Consider the following 21,956-nt stretch of genomic DNA (forward strand, 5'->3'; position numbering starts at 1 on the left):
GATTGAAGCTATTTCATGTACTATGTGGTTCTACTTTCTTTGATCTGCATCACTTCATACAAGTCTTCTCATATGTCTCTAATTCATCTTGGGTTCACTTTAGCAGCTAAATTCTGCATTTTCCTCATTCTTCATGGCACAGTCCTATTTCATTACATTCATATCTATTGATCAAGCCCTTTTATTAAGCACTTATTGTGTGCCAGGTACTATAATTGATACTAAGGATACAAGTACAAAAGTGAAATAATCCTTACCCTCAGGAGGCTTTCATTGTACATGTGCCATGGTTCAGTCTCCCCATTTGTAGAGCATATCTTTTGTTTCCAGCTTTTTGTTATCACAAATCATGTTGCTATAAACATTTTTGTACATATAGGTCTTTTTTTGTTGTCCTTAACTTTCTTGAGGTTATGTACAAAATAATAACCCTAACAACTTACTTGCTATGTGGCCTCTTATGATCTCTTTGCTGTCTACTTATGAAGATTTTGTTTTGTTTGGGGGGGGGGGGGAGGTCCCGTTGGGTCCCATTCCATATTCCTTTAATTCTATTTTTGTCTTTCTTCCTCAGGTTGAGGAATATTAGGTGTGGGACCATAGGATTTAGAGCTGGAAAGGACCTTAGAAATCATTTATTCCAACCTCAATCTTTCATACGTGAGGAAATTGAGACCCAAAGAGATTAAATAACTTGGCTAAGGTAACAGATGTGAGATTTCAACCCATGTCTTCTGACTAAAGTCCAATACCCTTTCCCATTATACCACACTGCCTCCCTGCCACCAACTCTCACTTTGTGTTACAGTGAGTGAGCAAATGATACATGAGGAGTGGAGAGAGAAAAATTAGCTCAGCTGAGAGTATGTGGTTAGAATTACTAGGAAACGAAGTTAATGAAAATGGAACATTTAGAAATGAGAGAAAAGGAGACATTTGTTCCTTTCTTAGTAGTCTCAGGCTTTTGCTCTAAGTGTTTTGGGAGTCTTGAGTTAGGAATTAATCTACTAATCTTCTGGAACAGTGGGCTTCCCAAGGTCAGGTTAGGTTGGAGAGCTGTGCAATTCTTCCTTAAAGCGTTCCTCCATGTGAGGGTCCAAGAAGCAGAGATGAGTTCTTAGAGGACTCTCCAGACCTTGTCTATTGTTCTAGAGGTCATTTTAGGGAGTGGTGATGGCTTGCCTGGGCCTGGCCTCTCCATCTCTCAACCTGAATGACTTTTCTATTTTATTTGCTGGTCGGGTTTTCGTGGCAGACATCTGGAGCTGAAACTATGTGATATTTCCTTCACTTTATCTTTACACAGAATTAGAGAGAAGGGGTATTCAACAAATATTTGTTAGTCATCCATCAGTTGCCTAGCATTATATTATTAATACCTAACATTTATGTAACAGTGCTGCACTTCTTTCAAAGATGTCTTTCCAGATTGATTATCTTATTGAGTACTCACACCAAACTTGGGAAGTGGTTTTATCTATTTCACAGATGACCTATCGTAAAGGTTAGATGATTTGCCCAATGCCACACTGTTGTGTTAGGCCTTGGTCTAAAAACCCTGTTGACTGACGTTGTGTTCTTTCCAGTACAGCACAGTGGGCCCCGTGGGAGATGCACGAAAGAGACGTTGCCATTTCTGTCAACTCCCTGAAGCGTTAAAAGTGTAGTTGGGGAGATGAAACCATATGCTTTGAAATCTGTGACCTACAAATTGGAAAAAATGATTTTTAGAAAAAGACATGAATGGTCAATGTTGAAGAGGTTAGGGAAAGCCAGATATGTAAAAGAATTATTGGTGGAACTGTGGGTTGGGAAAACCCAGTTCTGGAAAGCCATTTGTAATTAGGCAAAGAAAAGGACTGAAATGCTCGCACTTTTTGACTCTCAGAGATACCACTAAGTTTAGCTCCATATACTCCAAATTATTGACAGTAGCACTTTTTGTGGTAGCAAAACTAGAAACAAAGTATATTCTCATCAATTGGGAAATGGCCAAACAAACTGTGGTAATAACCGTAATGGAATATTACTCTACAGGAAGAATTGAAGAACATGATGACTACAGAGAGGCGTGAAAAGACTTATATGAACTGATGCAAAGTGAAGTAAGCAGAGCCAAGAAAACAATATACACAGTGATTACAATTTGAATGGAAAGAACAGTTACCTCTTCAAGGAGTTGACAGAAATGGCAATGTCTCTTTTGTGCATCTCCCACAGGGCCCACTGTGCTGTACTGGAAAGAACACAAAGTCAGTAAATGACTTTTTTAAGGCCAAAAAGCAACTGAAGCTGAATGTCACAAGATTACAAAGACCAAGGTTAGCCCCAAAGAAGATAAGTTAGAAGATACCTCCCTCCTTCTCACTTTACAGAGGTTGGAGACCTCTGTGTGTCATATTGCATATAATGTCTAGGAGTTTTTTAAATGTGTTAATTAGTTTTGCTGAATTTTTCTCTTGTCTCTTTTTTTAATTTCTTAGTTGAATTCACTTCAATAAATGCTTAATAAAGGCATTGTGCTAAGGTCTGAAAATACAAAAGGAGGCAAAAGATAGGCCTTGCCCTCAACGAACTTAGAGTAATGGAGTAATGGAGGAGACAATAAGCAAATATACAAAGCAAGCCCTATACAAAATAAATAGAAAATAATTAGAAGGTGAAAGTACTGAAATTGAGAGGGATTAAGGAGGGGGGGAGGAGAAGGGACACAGGAGACAATAAAAACAGATAACAATTGAAAGCTATTTTTTAAAAAGAAATGAGAGTGTATAGAGAATACAAATTCATAAACTCTGGGAGGGACCTCAGAGGTCATATAGTCTAACCTATCATGAGTAGGTTTCCCTTCTACAACATCTCTGCCAGGTAAACATCTAACCTCTACTTGGATACCTCTGGTGAGAGGGAGCTCACTACTTATTTTGGGAGCTTATTTCATTGTGGAACAGTTCTAAAATATTTTTTCCTTACTATTGACCCATTTACCCAAATGTGAAACCTCCAAGTTACCTTTGACTTCACCCTCTACCTCACCCCACAACCTCCAAACTCTTGTCAGATTCATTCTCTCCTTTCCTCTCTCTTCTTTTAGGACATTTTGCCTGAACTAACCCAGCTTCTGTCATCTACTGACTGTAGGACCCTAGAATAGACATTTAATCTTCTCAGAGCTCCCAGAAGTTCTCTGACTTTAAAATTCTCAGAAGGGGCCCATCTGTATTGGTAAAGAAAGTTTCTCAACTGGGACTCGCTACACTTAAAAAATTACAGGTCTCCCTTTTTTAAAAAAAATGACAACAATTAGTCAGTTGCCCTTCCTGGAGGTTCTTGACCAGTTTTGTGTCATATCATGTCATTTGGATAGTCTGGTGAAGCCTGTGGGACCTCCCCCTTCTCAGAGTCATATTATTAAGTTCCTAAAATAAAATATATAGGATTGCAAAGGAAACCAATTATATTGCTCTCCAGTTATCAAATTTTTTAAGTTCACAGACACCAAGTTAAGAATCTCTGCCTTATTCCATTCTGTATACTCCTGTTAGGTTAATCTTCCCAATGCAGAACTCTGACCATAACATACATCTGTTCAGAGAACCTTCATTGGCTTTCCATTGCCTATCCAGTAAAGTCCAGACTCTCCATGCTTTAGTTCACCCTTACCTTTTCTGGCTTCTCTTATTGCATCATAGGATTTAGAGCTAAAATGGATCTTGGTTATTTTCTATTCCAGCTCCCTCATTTTACAGAGGAGGAAAGAGGTCCAGAGAGGTTAAGGAATTTGCCTAATGTCACATAGGTAGCAGAGCCCAAAATTTGAACCCAGGTCCTATGACACCGAAATCCAGGGCTGTTTAATTCTCCCCTGCCCTGCCCCCCCCCCCGTTAACAAAAACCTACTTTTCCTCCTTCACAAAAGAAAATCATAAAGACACTTGTGATAATTATACATCATCAAGCAGCGCCAGTTCTCACGTGGATTGGCCGCATCCAGAAAGTCTGCGTTGGGTCCCATCAGCTACCTCTCTGTCAGGAGGTGGGTCAGGTTTCATCTTGGGTTCTCTGGAATCATGGTTGGTGACTGCACTGATCAGAGCAGAAGCTGTCTTTACGATGTTGCTGTTGTACAGACTGTTCCGGTTCTGCTCCCTTTACATCACCCCTCCTCTGTTTCTTTGGAACCATTCCCTTTATCGTTTCTCACGGTAGTCACATACTATAATATATTCAGGTATTCCTCAACTGATGGACATCCTGTTAGTTTCCCAATCTTGTCACCATAAAAAGAGCTGCTATAAATATTTATATATAATGGGTTTTCTCCTCTTTCTTTGATCTCTTTGGAGCCAAAGGCCTGGACGTGGTATAGCAGGCATGTACCGTATACCAAAAGGTATTTTCATTTTTTTCTATTGTGTCTTTAGAGTAAGTGTCAAACTCTCTTGGCATGGTTTGCCATTTCATTCTCCAGCTCATTTTACGGATGAAGAACTGAGGGAAACAAGGATAAGTGACTTGCCCAGGGTCACACAGCTAGTAAGCGTCTAAAGCTGGATTTGAACTCAGATCCTCCTGACTCTAGGACCAGTGCTCTATCCACTGAGAGACATTTAGCTACCTTGAAAAGTACAATTTGGTAGCTTTCTGGGTATAGTTCCACATTGTTTTCCAGATTGCTTTACCATTCACAACTCCTTCAGCAATGTATTAATGAACCTGTTTTCCCACAGCTCCTCCTAACATTTGCAATTTTACTTTTTTGTCAACTTTGCCCATCTGATGGATGTCAGGTAGAATCTCAGTGTTTTAATTTGTATGTTTCTAGTTATTATTGTTTTTGTGAATTTTTTCTTGTGGCTATTAATAACTTAAATTTCTTCCTTAGAAAATAGCCCATTCCATCCTTTGATCCTTCAGCAATTGGGGGGTGGCTCTTATTCTTAATAAATGTCGATTTCTTCCATATCTTGTAAATGAAAACCATATCAGAGAAACTTACTACAAAGATCTTTTCCCCAGCTACCTGTTTCCCTCCTAATCTAAGTTGCCAATACTTTTTCTATCACTCTGTGCTGCCTAAGTTGCAGAAAAAGTGGAACACTAACCTTCCAGAATACACCCTGTTGCGCTGCTCTTTCCACTTAGAATGTCTTCCCTCCCAATCTCCACCTGTTAACTCTGCCCAGGCAGAGACTCCCTCACCTGCTACTTTTTTTTGGAGCTTTTTTCTCATCTTCTTGCATACTCTCTCCCCTCTTTCACCTCTCCTCCCCATTATGTTACACTTACAGCATTTCTCTCATGGCAAGAACCCTATTCTGCATTTTGCTGCAGTTCCTATCTGTCTTATCTCCCTACTACACCACAAGCTCTAGGGACTATCTTGTTTATCGCCCCTCTCCCCTACTCCCAATGCTTGACACATAGTAGGTACTCTAGTCTTGGAAGGAGGCTGGAGGGAACATATAATGATGGGGAGAGGGATGGGCGAAAAATATAAAAGAGAGAGACAGACATACCAGATAACCAGTCTTGCTGGGGCAAAGGGGCCAGATATAATGCAAGTGACTGATGAGGTTGAAGGGGATGTTAGAAGGCCAGTTGATGAGGGCTTTGGGGGCCTGGCTGAGAATTTAGATTTGATCTGCTTGATACCAGAAAGGAAACTGTGGTTGGGGCTTCTGAGATGTTTAGGAAGCAGAGGGCAAACCTGGCCTGGTAAGTAGGAGAGTTAGAGGGGCATGAGCAGCAGTTATCTTTCTTTATGTCGTGGAAGCAGCTTCTGGGCCTGGCCTCACTGCCTGGAGAGAATACAAATTATTTATATGATGTGACTCAGAAAAGCCTCTGTCTGCAGAGACCTAACCATAGTAGTCCCTCTGGTGGGGATGTTGAAGTGTATCAATCAAATGCTAAAATAATTCCTGCGCAATTTGCTGGGTAAATCAATCACTCTATATAGAATTTAGAATAAACAGCCAACCCCTCCAAATAGCATGATTCTCCTGAGTGCATTTATGAAGGTGACTTTTTAGGAACTCCCTAAATGGTTATGCAAGGCCTTCCTGCCCTTTTCTTCTGGTTCCAGCTTAAGGATGGGGACAAACTTGGGAGGCATTGTATAGAGGAGCATATAGATGTTTTCCGCACCAAAGAAAGCTGTCTTTTGCGTTGTCTCATTTAAAATCTGTAATGGTCATTCAGTATTATCACAGCTTGTAGTGGTCCCCCAAAACCCTGCTCTAGACCAGCACCATGGAGAGGCAGCAGTAGCATCTTGGCATATGGGAAATGCACTGACCATTTGTAGGCAAGAACCAGCCTTGGGTTCAAGAATGAGGTTAATCAGCCATTGACTACTCTCTGTGAACCCTGACTTTACTCTTGGTATCTGTTTATTCCTTGATATTTGTCCAGTCTGTTTCAAATTGTAGATGGCTTTGGAAAACACAAAACAAAGGTGAGATATTAAGTGTAAGATGGAAAAGGCTCTCAAAATGGGATCTTTAATTGTTGTTTTTCCCCTACTCTTCCGTGGGAATCCTTAAGGGCAGACTGGGGCCTAGAGAAAACTGTTGAACTTTTGTGTACTTTCTGTGGATTTCTGGGCTTCTGGTTGAGTTCCATAGTACACCTTTAATCTAATCACCTCTTCCCTTTAGAATGTGTATTCCTTAAGGGCTAGGTCTGTTTTTTCTTTTCTTTCTTTTTATCTTTTTTTTGTCTTCCCTGCCCTTAGACTAGTATCTGGCACCTACCTAGAGCTTATTAAAAGCCTGCTGATTGATTCCCTGCCCTTCCTCCACCAATATTACTGGGGCAGCTGCAGTCAATTAGCAAGCAAGTTTTAAAAATATATGTGTGTGTGTATTTTTTTAAAATTATGACCTTGACAAACACCAACATAACCAAATATTTCTATATACAAAGAAGAGAAAATGATGATTACATATGAAACTGAGAATCTTATATTAAATTTAACAGTCATACTAATTGCCTTGTTTGTCTGGATCCCCTAATCAAGGGCCTTCTGCTCCTCTAGATTTTAAAAATATTTCATTGATGCTCTTACCTCCCTGCTCCTCTCTTTTGGTATAATTATCAGCCCCTTCCCACCCCTCCAGACATAAATAAATCACATGTGTAGTTAAGGAAACAAATCCACACATTGGCTGAATTTAAAAAAAACGTTTCATTCTGCAACTTGGTCATCTATCAGCCAAGAGATAGGAAGCATGGGTTATCATCAGTCTTTTGGAGTTTATGACAGATCATTACATTTATTTGAAATTTCAGAATGCTGATCAGTCACGTAGGTTTCTCTAGATCTATGAATTTTGTAATTTATTATGGAGTGATAGTAATCCATTACATTCATACTCTGCAATTTTTTCACCCATTCTCCAGTTGGTGGGTGTCCTCTGTTTCCAGTTCTTTGCTGCAGCAAAAGTGCTGCTATGATTATTTTTATGCATTGTAAGTCTTTATCCTATATAAATCTACTGGTATTTTGAAGTCAAAGTGTGTACACAGTTTAGTGCCTTTTGTGATGAAGTTTCAAATTGCTTTTGAAAGTGACCAGACCACTTCACAGCCCTGCCAACAATTGTCATTCTTTTTTTTTTGGTCATCTCTTTGTGAATCTGATGATCATGAGGTAGAACCTGAGTTGTTTTAACTTACATTTCCCTTATTAATCATTTGAAGAATTTTTTAGGAAATGTCAAGGATTTTTAAAGTGCCTGCTATGTGCCAAGATACACCACCACCACCACCCAAAAAAAAGGAAAAGGGAAAAATATTACCTCCTCCTTAGGTGGAATGTAGGAGAAAAGTACTCTCTGTTTATCTAGAAAGGCAGTCATTTTAGAAGAGTTCTTTCCTATCTCAGGAATCTAAGGATTTCTTCTTTTTTTTTCCTTAAGCCTTGTGTTTGTTTACTAAATTCATCCTGGGAATTTCCACTCAAATGAGCTACCTGGGAACCCTGAGTCTTTTAAGTAGAAGATAGCATATTTGAAGAGAAAAAAGTTTTATATATATGAAGTTGGAAGACCTGGGTTTATATACCAGTTCAGTAGGTAGTACTGACTGTGTGACCTTGAGGAAGTCAAGGTCAGCCTCAGTGTCCTCATATAGAAAATGAGATGGTGGAATTAGTTTCCTCTACCATTAGGATGGGATAAGGGCCTGGATTTCATTACTACAGAAAATTCCTAGGTGAGGAAACCTCCCCCACCCCCATAATTCTATTTTATAGTCTTAAAAGGGTACCTGGGAGCTGTGTGAGGTTAAGTGACTGCCTTCCCCTTACTTCCCAGCTCCAAATCAGCAATTCTTTGATCCTACATTGAAATTTGGCCACTTAACATTGAAACCTACAATTGACATCTTGACCCAGAATGGAGAAGGACATCCTTCACTGCTGAGCTTTCAAGTCCTCCCCCGCAAATGGGGCCAGACTTGCTTCCTCCAGGTCTCAGGGGGTCAGGGAAGATCCTGTCCTGAGCCTTGCTTTCCAGGGTCCCTTTAAGTGGGCAGGCTTGATTTACAGCTGCAGGTCAACAAATACACAGACACACATTCTTTCCCAGGCTGCAGAAAGGAGAGAGGTTTTGAGTGACAGAGAACCATTTTCTGTTCCCTGGATGGCTGCTGATAGCAGCATGGTGGGGACCAGTCTCTGCCGCCTGGCATGCTGTTTGTTTTGAAAACCCCTGACGAAGGTGCTTCTATTCATTCATGGAGAAGCACTGACCACCATCCGCATTGGGATGTATTCAGACTGGGCTTGATCCTCTGCCAGGATGGTAAGCAGAACTTTAGCTCCTGCCCCTGCCAATGCCGTTGACTGTATAGTTGCTCTGTAAATGACCCATGACAGAGCTGGTGTTTTGGGCTTGATTTTACCCAGGATCACCTAGCACCACTACCCACTGCTCCACTGTGTGCACACTTGGGAAATGGAAACTAACTTTCAGATTTCTTGAAATGAAACAGAATTGGGAAAGGCAAACTTTACAACTCACCCAGTCGAGATGAAGTTAATGAGTTTGTTTAAAAGATTCCGGGTCAATGCTGGCTGGATGAAGGAGCTGGTAGAGACTTGAGCCAATTTGTAGATATTTTGAGGAAAGCAGGTGCCTTTTTCTGTTGCAGATCAAAGCACAAACATTAGGTATTCCCATAGATAATCCCATGAGTCTACTTACAGTTATTATCGAGTTACTTGATCTTTCTTTTGGTGGGGGAGGGAATCTCTAGAACAACAATAATTTTTTATATTGGTCTTCTAGTCAGTGGTTTGTGGGGTTTTTTGTTTTTTTGTTTTTATTTACTCATTTTTCTAGTATTAATGAATTGGTTTTGGACCAAGGCCAGGCCCCACCCCTCTGGTTGGTCTTACTTGACCTCAGACTCCCAGAGTTAAGCCACCTTGGATTTTGGGGGTTCACATGGATTTCAGGACCTGCTGTGGCATCTCAGTAAAACAATCTAGAGTACCCTGGTCTGGTACTCCACACCCCATATGGGTCACTACAGCTTTCCTAGACTTCCAGTGTCCCCACCCTGGGACTTTTTTTTTTTAACTTCCATGTGTTTTTCTGAGGAAAACCCACTCTTATTGCCTTTGAGCATAGAACGCCTCAAGCTATAAGTATCTTTGCTCTGCTTCTGGTCAGGGTTGCAGGAGTGCTTGCCCGGATTAGATCTGGCTTTGTTGGGGGCCCCCTCTCCTGTCTCTTGGGTGCTGGAAGGGGGCATTTCCTATAATTTCTCACTTGGAGTTCTTGATCATTATTTGATATGGTGTGAATCAGAGATTTTTGCTGGAGTATGTATGGGACCTGAGTAGTCTGTCCCCATTCAGGCATTTGTCTTGGACAGTAGTGGTGTAGGTCGCTTGAGCTGCCCTATTCCTGTTCTTCCTGAAGCCTTCCTTTATTAAACCTTGACTTTATTGTGGAAACCACTAAAGCCTTCTCTCTCCAGCCCCTTCCCTACCTCCCCTATGTTACTATATTATTTCCACCTACCCTGCCACTTCATCTTATCCATGAGCACCCCTTTCCTCTCCTCCCTCAGAATCCAAAGAGGTTCGGAGGTCCTACTGGGACTTGGGGCTCGCATTGATAGTATTTCACCTTCATTTCTTCCTCCCAACTACTTCCACAGTTCAAAAGATTAATGATTTCATTAATAATATGGATCCCCTTGACAAAAATCATTGATAATACTGGTCCCCTTCACAAAGTCAGTTCATAGCTCCTTTGTACCTCAGGGGACAGTCTTCAAGGTGTTATTGCCAAAAAGGGTTTTGGTTTTTTTTTTCATTTTGTGGTCCTTGGACAACTTTCCTGTCTGTCACTGGGTCCATGGTTGAAGCTTGAAGTTTGATGCAGGACCTGCTAGAGTTTATATGCCACTTGGCCCATCCTTAGAAAACAGGTTACCCTCTACCCCCAAGCTGTGGCACTGAAGGAGAATATAGACTTTGGAGAGATAGCCTGAGGCCTCAGCCACAGTGTGTAACATGGTTTCTATGGCTCCAAGTAATCACCTACCAAATGGGCTTCTGGATGCCAGCCCATCTGTAAGGTGGAGACTGACCTTAGGACTCTAAGCCAGCCTACTCCCCAGCAGGTCCCCAGCTAGTTATATTAAATAGAACAGTATTTACAATCCGGAAAGGAGGGGAAGTGCTTTACTTACTAAACGGCTCCCCATGCAACACTCTATGCAAATATATCCTGTGTAAATAATAAGCTGATTTTCAGTTTGCTTTGCAGTTTTTCTATGAGCTTGCTCTTTGCATTTGAGTTTTAAAGGCTTGCCATCAATGCTAATTTGAACATAGTGAAAAGGCTGTATTTTGGATTTATATGGTGGGGGTGGGCAGAGGTAGTGGCACAGATAATCCAAAAACAATGGCTTCTACTCTCAATTACATTAGGCTTTGGAATGCCTTGTATGATAAGAATTTTGCTTGTCCTGAGTGGTAGATTTCTTATTTCCTAGGTTTAGCTGGAAGGGGGACCTCAAAGATCATATAACCTAGTGTTTCTACCCTTTTTAAAGTATTCTGACACCTGTATTTTAATATAATTGGGTTTTTTTTTTAATAAACCTGTTTTTAATGAATTTTTAAAAATTTGGAGAAGGGATTTCATAGACTTCATCAGACTGCCAGAAGTGTGTGTCTGTTACACTCTCTTACACAACACCCCCACACACACACACCCCCCCCCCACACACACACACACCTCTGCAGTCCCTTCATGTTACAGATAAGGAAACTGGAGCCCACCAAGGCATGACTTGTCCAGGATCTCACAGAGAGAATGAGAAGCACATTTGGGTTTGAACCCAGGCCCACTTTTTCACAGTACCCACTGGCCTCCAATTTTCTGCTATTTCATTTGGCCTAATAGGAAAATGAGTTCCCATTTCCTAAACACACGTCAACTAAGCATTGGGCTGCTGTAGCCCAGAAGTGCTAGCTAATGATGGGAGAAACCCTCCCAGGATTCCAGCTCTGCCAAGTCTAATCTTAAAGAGCTATTTTTAGAAAGTTGCTTTGGGGCCAGTGGTAGGTAGGGGGAACAGACACAGTAGGAAAAGCACCCAGGGTTCCAATCATGGGTCACAAGCACCAAATTGGAATGTTTTCGTTTTCATTTGAATCCCAGAATGTTAGAGTAGAAGGGGGCCTGAGAGATCAGCTAGTTCAGAGAATTAAAGTGATTTTTTTTCCCAAGAGTGCATAGCTTCCAAAAGGAAGAGCTGGAACCTCTAGGTCTTCTGGTTCCAAGTCTGATGATCCTATTGTACTATGCTCTCTCCTTACCTCAGTAGCCAGTTACCTCCACAGCAACTGGAGACATTCCCAACATATTCAGCACTAGAATTAAGGTTTCAAGTCACCTTTCTCAAAGCCTACTTACATGATGGCTGCTCTAATATCACAACCTGACGTAGAAGGAAGCTGTTGCTGGAGGCACTGATTGCCTGGAGAGATCTGGCCTTTTCCCTGTTTTAAGGGGAATTTTCAAGGAATCCTTCTCTGAAGTTAGAAATGACTATCAGGAGGGGGTCATGGGGTTGACTCTTCCAAGAACGTATCGCCATTATTTCCCTCTCCTTCCCCATCCTCACTTCTTGGCAGTTGAACTTTTTTTTCCCTGCTCTCTGGGTCTGGGGAGGCAGAGAAGGGGGAAATAATAAAGTGATGAGGAAAGGACAATTCTGAAATAGCTCAGAACTCTGACCAAAGTAGCAAAGTAGTTGGTCATGACTTCAAAAGACTGATGATGAAACAAACACACCTCCCACTTCTTGGCACAGAACTAGAGATGCAGAATCAGGCGTGCATTCTCAGTTGACTACACTGTTTGGATTTGCTTGACTATTCAGACTTTTCTTTTTATTATATAAAGAATGTTATGATTACATATCACATATAATAATAATATATAGCATTTACATAACCTTTGAAGGTTTGCAAAGTGCTTTACAAATATTAACTTCTCCATCTTCCTGAGTTCAAGTCTGGCCTTAAACACTTACTAGCTGTGTTATCCTGGGCAAGTCACTTAATCGCTTTTTGCCTCAGTTTCCTCATCTGTAAAATGAATTGGAAAAGGAAAAGGCAAACCACTCCTGTATCTTTTCCAAGAAGACCCAAAATGGCGTCATGAAAAGTCAGGTACCACTGAGCAACAACAGTTACAAATATTATTTCGTTTTTATCCTCACAACAACCCTGGGACGTAGGTGGTATTATTATTTTCACCACTCTTACAGATGATGAAACGGAGGGAAATGAGTAAGTATAGTCTGTATCTAAAAATGTTTGTCTGATTCTGTACCTCTAGTTCATCACCTCTCTATCAAGAGATGGAAAGCATGATTCTGTCATCAGCCTTCTGGAGCTCTAATTCAAAGATTGAAGAACTCTATCAGTGCAGTGGCTAAATGTGTTTTCCACATTGTTCTAAAGCCATACATTTTATCACTTCTTACATCACGATCATATTGCATTATATTCTTATACCCGAATTGGTTCAGCCATTTCTCAGTTGATATGTAGCCCCTTTTGGCAGTTTTTGTTGTTGGATTTTTTTTCCCTTTTTGCTACAACAAAAGCAGCTACTGTCACTAGAAGTATTAGTTTCTAGTTTTCTTTCCCTATTTTGTCTCTCTGGTTTAAATGTTAGGTGGGATCCCGCCTTTCCCTATTTTTGCAACCTATTTATATAATACTGGACCTAATTATCAGAGTTCATTTGTAAATCCACCAGCTCAAGGTGGGTGCCCTATCCCCACCTCAGGAATTCCATTATGTTTTGTTCTTTTCTTTTAAATGTCTGGTTTTTTTCCCTGTAGGAAAAATTGTTCTTAGTGGCAAACCAAGTCCTTATCCTTTGCTTTTTGGAATATCTTACTCCAAAGTTTTCTCTTCTTTTGGAATATAATGCTCCAAGTTTTCCTCTCCTTTATAGTCGTTGATGCTTTCTTGTATGATCCTGCCTGTTTTTTCCTTGCTACTTGAATTCTTTCAGTCTAGTTGCTTGCAATATATTTTCCTTGACCTGAAAGCTTTGAATGTTGATTATGACATTCCTAGATATTCTCAATTTGGAGTTTATTTCAAAAGGATTCTTTCTGTATTCCCTTTGCCTCTGGCTCTAATAGCCAGGCTGTTTTCTTGAAACATAGTATCCAGTAATGTTTTCCTTTGTTTGGTCATGGTTTTTAAGAAGTTGTCTTCTTAAATTTTTTCTCCTTGGCGGGTTTTCCAGGTAGTTACTTTTGATAGTAGTAGTTATCCTATATTTTCTTCTGTTTTTTTTCTGTCTTGATTTTGTTACAGTATTTCTTGTCTAATAGTCATTGTAATTCTAAACTTCAGAGAATCAGATACTTGAGTTAAGATGTTTTAAAAAAATCTTTTCTGAGCTTTTTACTGTCCTAATTCAGAGCCCTTACTTAAACTTTCATTTTTTTCTATTCCTTCCTTTCAAGATACTTTTATTTTTCTGAGATTGCTTATAGTTGCTATGGAATTGCTGTCTTTTGTGTTTACCTCTTGGTATCTCTTGACCCCAGGTGTTTTTGTGTATTGTTTTCCTGATACCTCCTGCCCCAGTGCTTGGCCCATGGATTGATCCCTTCTATACTCTTGAATGGGAGGGTCAGACTGTCTTCCAGTTCCTGCTTTCCTGTGTTTCTGCTGCTGACTTTTCCTTCCCTTGTAGTATCTCTACTAAGAAAACTCTGTGTTGGCTCCAGTGTTCCATTCAGGGTGCTAGGGTCTTCCACCCTTTCTGTAGCATCCTACAGAGGAAACCCTACCCTTTCCATCACTTTCGTGCAGTCTTGAGATGGTTGAAAGGGCCAGCTATTGTTTCTTTTTGGATTTCTTGATCTTGCTTCTATCTCGTATGTGCAAGAGATGGGCTTTTCTTGAACCTGTCATCTTCATGCTTTAATCTGGAATCTCCACTAATAAATGTGTGTGTATATGTGTATATGTATATACACATAGACACACATATATATATCAAAGACGGGCTTCTGCTGAAAATGAAATGGGAAGGTTAAGGGGGTGAATGGAGAGGAAAAGGTAATTTCTATGGATTATAATAGAAGAAAATTCAATAAAAGCTTTTTTAATGTGCCAAAGAAAAAAAATGCTGAAGGGGACACATCACTGTTCTCACTACCTTGTTGAACTTAATATGCGTATTTATTTAAAAGAAATCCACTGTGCATAATAAATTTTTTCCTATATAATTTTTTCTGTTCTTTGTATCTTGAGATAGTTATTTGTTAATAATTAAGTTTCCAGTTAAAGAAAAAAAATTTAAAGGAAACTACTGAATTGTCACTCCATCTGCCTCCTGTGAGAAACCTTAGGAAGTTTCCCTTTCTATGCAACTAAAGCTTTCTGGTTTTTTTCAGAAAGCAAGTTAACAATTAACCTTCAGGCAGTGCTGGGCCATCTTGTTAGGCAGAACTGTACCTATAAAGTCAGGTTAAATGGCTTCCTCCTCCGGCCTTTCCTGCTGCTGTCATGGTTACGTGATAAGTTAGTTATCAAAAGTAATACAAAGAGTTGGGAGCTGAACTCCAGATCTGAAGCAGGTGGTATCTGTGAGTATTTCTTAGCTGTTTTCACAGGCTTGTTATCCGAAGCATTGCAAATGCATAGGACCGAGGAGGGGAGGAATAGTTAAGATGTGGGTTAGTAGAGAGTGAGGCTGGAATTCTGAGTTATTCATTCTGAAAAATAAAAATCTGACAATGGCCCCCTGTGGTTATTAAACCCTGAAATGATTATAAAACTGTGTCATTGTTGTGGGCTCTGTTGTGGTACCATCTGAGAGACTCCAGGGGGTCGTTGTCTTGGCTTTTTATCCATGCTCAGGAACGCTTTGCCCCACTTCAAAGCTGGAATTTTGGGGTCTTTCTCTAGGTCATTGGTGAGACAGCGAGGAGCCAAGGAGGATGAGAAGGTTCTTGAGATCTGGACATGACCAGGCCCGGGAGCGACTGAAACAGGATCTCTTTAAATTTAACAAGGTAAGTGAGTGGAATTGAGAGAGAAAGGGAGGTGATGGAGGGCCGTGTTGGAAACAGGTTCTGCAGAGTGCTATTGGATAGAAATAGCACATTTGCCTTTCAGTTGGATTTTCCTTTTTCATTCCTCAAGTGTGGGAGCTCTCAGTATTGCCTGAAATGTACCCTGTGAGTGTTGTATTTGGGGCATTTTCCTGCCTGGGGAGAAGGGTGAGATCATTTATTGGTGGGTGGGGGAAGCCAGGCAGATTCCCATGAAGCTGTTTTCTTCCTATTGCTTTCTCCTCCTCCCCACTCCATTCCCTTCCAGCTCCCCCCAAAAAGAGCCTACAGAAATTCAAAAAGTTTATAGGTTTATGTGGAAGGTTACTGAGTAGACTTCTCACTGCCCATTGGAGGAATGCCACCTTAGTTACTCTTTTTTCTTATAAAGGAAGGATAGACAGGACTTGGCTGTAATGTGCTCCCCTATCTTCCTACTTTCTAATTTCCTGGGGAGCCAAAGTATGTTTATAACTTAAGACCTAGTCTAGATCCGGAATCAGGATCCCATGAGGGCTCTTCACCCGGACTGGTGTGTGTAGAGAGTCCTTTCCCCATAAATAAGAGGGGGAGGCAGTTTATAAGCAGGAATTAGGCATCCCACAATTTGGGAGGTGTTGTGGCGTAATTAGCCTGGTCTCTCCCACTCTGATCTAGGCCCTGGGCTTTTCAGGGACCTTCATTCTGTGACCTGCTCTGTTCCAAGTAGATGAAATGCAGGAAATGCAGCTATTAAGGAATCCTGGGATTTGCCCAATCACTAGGATGACTCTGGTGTTTTTGGTCCAAATCCCTGGATCTGGACACCCCTGACCTTTTGAGGTGATGTTATGGTAGCTTACTTTTTTTTGTAATTTTATGGTTTAAATTCCCTTTGAAGAGAGAGAGGGCATTCCTTTGAGGTCCATAACCCTCTAATACTTTGCTATTTTGGCTAGTTTAGACCAATGCTTAACCATTCTTTGTATCCGTCTGGTCTGGTGAAGCCTATGGACTGATTCCTTCTCAGAATATTGTTGCCATATATTATTGCAGGACATGCTAAATTTCAATTAGAAGATAGTGACTATAAAGATGTAATTTTTTTTCCTTATGAAATCTATCCACAGACTCCTTGTCCATGAATCCAGGTTTGAGAACCCCTGGTTTAGGATGAGTGTCCTGTCCATGGGCTCACCCTCCTTTTAAGTCCCTAGTGATAGGTAGCTGTAAAACCCCTTTAACTGCTAGCCTTCGCTGGGGTAGCTGGTCTTAGCAAAGGTCTACAAAGCGCTTCACGTTTCATTTGGTCCTCACTGCGACTTTAGCGAGGTAATTGCTATCACTATCCCCATTTTACTGATAAGGCAATCCGAGGCTGGCCCTCAGATTTTCTGTGACTGCCTCTCTCAGCTCCTAAAAATATTCAAAGAGAAAACTCCTCCAGGGCCAGAACTCTTGTTTTGCTGTATCGTTTGTTTTGTGGGTGTCGGAGGCTAGATATGAACCCAGTATTTCCCAACTCCCACACTGTCCTCATGCCGCCTCACCTCACTGCTTTACACTTAGCACATGTGGGATCAGAGAGGTCCTTGGGAACTTCTCTTCGAATTTGTTGGATTCATTGTTTAAGTGAAAGCAATCTAGAATGTTTGCAGGGATTAAGTACTAGTGGAGGGGAGCACAATTCTACCCTTGGCTAGGCAGTTCTTAGGCAAAGCCGTCCTCTGCCTTTATTCTGGAGAGTCAGTGTAATGTAGGGAAAAAAGAATTCGATTTGGCCATATAGAATCAAGTATTGCCTGTTATTTTTGCTACCTGTCACTTCAGGGACATCATTTTACCTCAGGGCCTTGATCCCTAAAACAAAGGAGTTGGACTTTTTCTGGAATTCCTAAACTTTTTCTTTTGTCCCCCATGCCCCACCTATTCAATATGGAAGAAAATAAATTCCGCAGTTTTTCATGCATATACACATAATAAATAAGTAAAATAAAGATATTTTCATTAAAAAAAACCAAAAACTTTATTCAATACCTACTACACTATGGACTGGCCCAGGCCCTAGATCCTTCTAGACTCCAGGAAGGGTGGGGCCTGTTCTGTCCCAAAGAGAAGTACTGCAATTTGAAGAGTTAAAGCCCAGGAGGGCGGGAATGCATGCATTTGAAGGGATGGAAAACTCCTTGAAGGCAGGGACTCTTTTGTTTTTAACTAGTGATTACTGGTTGATTGTGCAGTCTGTGCCTAGGAACCAGGATTGCCTTGGTAAGAAGCTATAACCTGTCTCCCAGAAAATAGAAGAGAAACCAAACTTAGAAACCAGCCAAACGGGCTTGGTAAAGAATAAGACATTCTATCCCCAAGCACCCAGATCAGAGCTGCTGGCAGAGCTCTCGGAGCCAAGCAGTTTCTGTAGCATAGGGAGGTTCCCCATCCCCCACCTTTCCTAGGGACCAGGGCTGGGTGGTCTTGAGAAAAGCCAGGTGTAGTAAGGAGCTTCTCTAAGCTTTCTTTTCTCTTCAACACTGCCGCTTCTGGTTGGAGGGTGGGGGGTTTCTCTTGGCAGAGAGATAACCTAAATGTGATCCACGCCAGTCTCATCTCTTGTTCAGTCATTTTTCAGTCATGTCTGGCTCTTCTTGACCCTATTTGGGGTTTTCTTGACAGAGATACTTGGTTTGCATTTCCTTCTCCAGCTCATTTTACAGATGAGGAAACTGATGCAAACAGGGTTAAGTGACTTGCCCAGCCAGAAAGCGTCTGAGGCAGGATTTGAACTTGCGTCTTCCTGACTCTTGGGTCTGCTCTCCATCCAGTGTATCACCTGGCTGCCTTGATATTAGGCGCAATGCAGTAAAGCATGGGATAGTACAGTGAGTATTAGACTGAAGAAGATTTGGATTCAAATTCTGCCTCTGACACTGTGTTACTGTGGACAATTTTCTTGGCCTCTCCAATTCAATTCAGCAGGGATTTATTCAGCATATATTAGATGCTCAGCATTAAGGGAGGTTGGGAAGAGCCTCTTGCAGAAGGTGGGATGTGATTTGGGACTTGGAAGAAGCCAGGTAAGTCAAGAGGCAGGGATGAGGAGGGAAGAGTTTTCCAGGCATAGTGAACAACCAGGGAAAATGCAGAGTCTGGAAATGGAGTGTCTTGTGTGATGAACAGGCAGAAGACAAAGTGTCCCTGGATCACAGATTATCAAAGTGAATAAGGAGGTAAGAAGGTAGGGAGGGGCCAGGTTATGAAGGCTTTTAAAAGCCAACAGAGTATTTTATATTTGATTTTGAAGATGATAGAGGGAGCATTGGAATTTATTGAATAGAAGAATGATACAGTCAGACATGTGCTTTCAGAAGATTGGTTTGGCAGCTGCGTGAAGGGCTGGATTGGAGTGGGCAGAGCCAGAGGAAGCAGTTCCTGCTTTGAGGAAGCTTCCATTCTCATGGGGAAGGGGGACACCGCACAGAATCCACCAGGTACATTTAAATACAAAATATATGAAATAATTCCTGGAAAGGACAAAAGAAGGACAGGTAACAGTAGAATGGAGATTGCAAAAGATAGGTGTGATATGAAGGTTGAATAGAGTGGTTGGTATAGGGGAAGTGAGACTGACATGGGAGAGTATGAAGGAGTCCAGAGAGTGGTAGTCACAGAAGAGTTTTAGGGCAGTAGATTGCTGCCATGAAGGGCATACATGACCATGTTGTTTTGGGTATCAACCCCTGGGCAAGCAATAGAAAATGGGGATGGGGTACTCAAGTGGAAGAGGGGCACAACTAGTTTTGCCCAATCCAGATCAGTGCAGGGATAAGTGGAGTCTTAGGGCCTGTCTGGCTATAGGGAGTGAAGCAAAACTTTTGCAAACCTTCAAGTCCTCTAATAAATCTCAGTTATTATTAGTAATTAAATCTGTTTCCTATGACATGGTAACTGAGGGATTTTGTTATAGGCATAATAATATAGATGTTATATATTGATAATGTAGATATTATATCCATGTGTTATAATAACAGATATATAGTATAGATGTGTTATCTGTATATTATAATAGTAACAACAATAATTTGAGTGGCAGGTAAAATGGATTAGAGCCAGGAAGACTTAACTAGCTGTGTGACTCTCAGCAAATCAATTAACCTTCAGGGCTCTAGGTAACTACTAGAAATTGTAGGGAAGGTGCTGACCTGCTTGGATTGAAGGAAATTTCCTTGCCCCTCAGAGTTCCCTCTGCCAATGAAATAAATCACAGTCTCTACCCATATCCCTTAATAAGGACTTTTATTTCTTTGTTGACTTATACTTTATAACATTTTCACATCCATTATATCATTTGATCCTCACCAAAGCCCTGTGAGGTTGGCAAGACAGGTAATATTACTCCATTTTACAGATGAGAAAGTGAAGGCTCAGTGAAACAAGTGATTTCCCCAAGGTAATCTAAGTTAGTGAGAGCATTGGGACAAGTTTTCTAATTTCAAGTCAATGCACTTCCCCCCAAGACTTGGCAGACTTCTAGTTTCCTCATATCATCAAAAAGTCTTTTTTAAATACTTCTGTATGTAGTCATGTGCTGGTCATTTTATAGACCAAGCCTGTATTCCCTCAATCCTTGCATTCTAGGAGTGTACAGTTATCTATCATTTTAAATGTAGTGGGTCAAATTGCTCTTCTCTCCCCATTTTTCCCACAGGGAAATATGGTGCTCCCCTCCTCCCTGCCCTCCCCTGTAGGTCCGTTGACACCTACTTCCTGCTCATTAATACTATTCCAATGGATCTGTGATTTCATTGATACAGGCATTCTCTCCAGGTGTGAAGGCGATCTGTACCTAACTGGTTGATATTTTCATAAATATCGATTAGGGGATCCACCAGATATTTCTGTAGCCCTGTAAGGCTAAACAGAGTGGTTTCCTTAGAACCACCCTATGGCGTACATTGTTCCAAGTATCCGCATTTTTCAAACTAGGAAACTGGGAGTTAAATACTTTTACACAAATAGTGTAGAATTGGAATTTGAACCTAGGGCTCCTGATTGCCATAACCCCTATTCCCTATGCTGCCCAGGGAGAGAACAGTAGTAACAGTGGCATTCCTCCTGAGGATGTAACCAGTCTGTTCTAGAGAAGTTGATCTATCTCTGTTACCAAGAAGGAAGCCCCTCTGTTGACTATCCTGTTGATAGAATCAAGTCACGGGTTTACCTAATCAGTCATGAAGACTGTTTTGTTACAAGCATTGAATTCAGAGCCAGTAACTGGGATTGTGGACAAATCCCTTAACTTTGAAAAGCCTCGATGTTGCCAGCTCTAAAATGGGTATGATAACTGCCCTACCTGCCTTCCAAGGTTGTTGAGAAAATCAAATAGAAAAATATGTGTAAAACGCTTGATATGATAAAATAGTAAATGTAAGGTATTGCTGCTGGTGTAAAGTCATAGGGCCAAACCCAACTTCCCTCCCCCAAATTTCTCATCTTAACTACCAGTTATAAATGGAATTTGATACTAAAGATCCAAATTTTTATCTTACTATCTCTCAAGCCGTAGTCATTGAGGCACAAAGCATTTATTAAGCACCTGTTGGTGTTTGTCTTTTGTTACTTCTTCCATTCTCCTTTTCTTTGTTAGTTTGATTTATTTGCATCATCTTCTTAAAGAATAAAATGGGCAGGGGAGCCCCCTGAGAACCAGTGAATGTAGAAAGGAATTGTTCTGAGGTCACCCCTGAAGTCTACCTGAAGAACTACCTCCCTGAGCTCTCCCTCCTCTGTCCGCGTAGCTCCCTTGATGAAACTGAAAGCATGTCTGGACTGGCTGGGGCTGATAAGATGACAGGTGAACCTGCTTGTCATACAGCCTGTGCTATTCCTGTGCAATTGGTGGGTAGGCTTTTGGGCTTTTTTTTTTTCTTGGCTTGGGGCAAAAGCCCTGAAGGAGATGGGCCTGTCCCTGCTTACAGGGGGTTCAGTTTCTTTGTGGAGGGGCTTGTCTACCCCAAATGGGCCAGTGGGAGGTGACAACAGGAGAAACTAGGAGCCAGGTTATAGCCAGCTTGGAACCCGATCTGAACCACACCCAGGACCAGAGAAAGAAAACCTCCCCTCTCCAAAGCAGGCTCATCCCCAGGAGGCCAGGCCCCTGGGCTGGGTTTCAGGCTCCTGCTTGCTCTTCCCTTCCAACCTTTGAAAAGAAGCTCTCGAATCCTAATAATAATAGCTACTCATATTTTGCACACTACGTCACAGTTACAGAGCACACACCCTGGGAGGTATTGTCAGTTTTGGCACAGTGCATAGACTAATTGGTTTCTCTGCCTCCAGCCTTTTCCCTCCCCAATCTC

At 41.3% G+C, this 21,956-nt stretch overlaps 1 protein-coding gene across 3 annotated transcripts in view; it reads left to right on the forward strand.

The window, feature by feature from the left end:
- Positions 1-21,956, forward strand: part of LLGL2 (LLGL scribble cell polarity complex component 2) — a 70,438-nt gene that overhangs the window by 12,543 nt on the left and 35,939 nt on the right. For 2 of the 3 annotated variants that reach the window (XM_072645690.1, XM_072645692.1), the window contains exon 2: positions 15,479-15,585. In XM_072645690.1, coding sequence (XP_072501791.1) covers positions 15,511-15,585 — 75 coding nt within the window. In that variant the 5' untranslated portion in view covers positions 15,479-15,510. Of the gene's footprint in view, positions 1-14,988; positions 15,157-15,478; positions 15,586-21,956 lie in introns of those variants that run through there. The other variant, XM_072645691.1, reaches the window with a different exon arrangement.

The sequence above is a fragment of the Notamacropus eugenii genome, chromosome 2 (assembly GCF_028372415.1).
Source record: "Notamacropus eugenii isolate mMacEug1 chromosome 2, mMacEug1.pri_v2, whole genome shotgun sequence".
Classification (NCBI taxonomy): Eukaryota; Metazoa; Chordata; class Mammalia; order Diprotodontia; family Macropodidae; genus Notamacropus; species Notamacropus eugenii.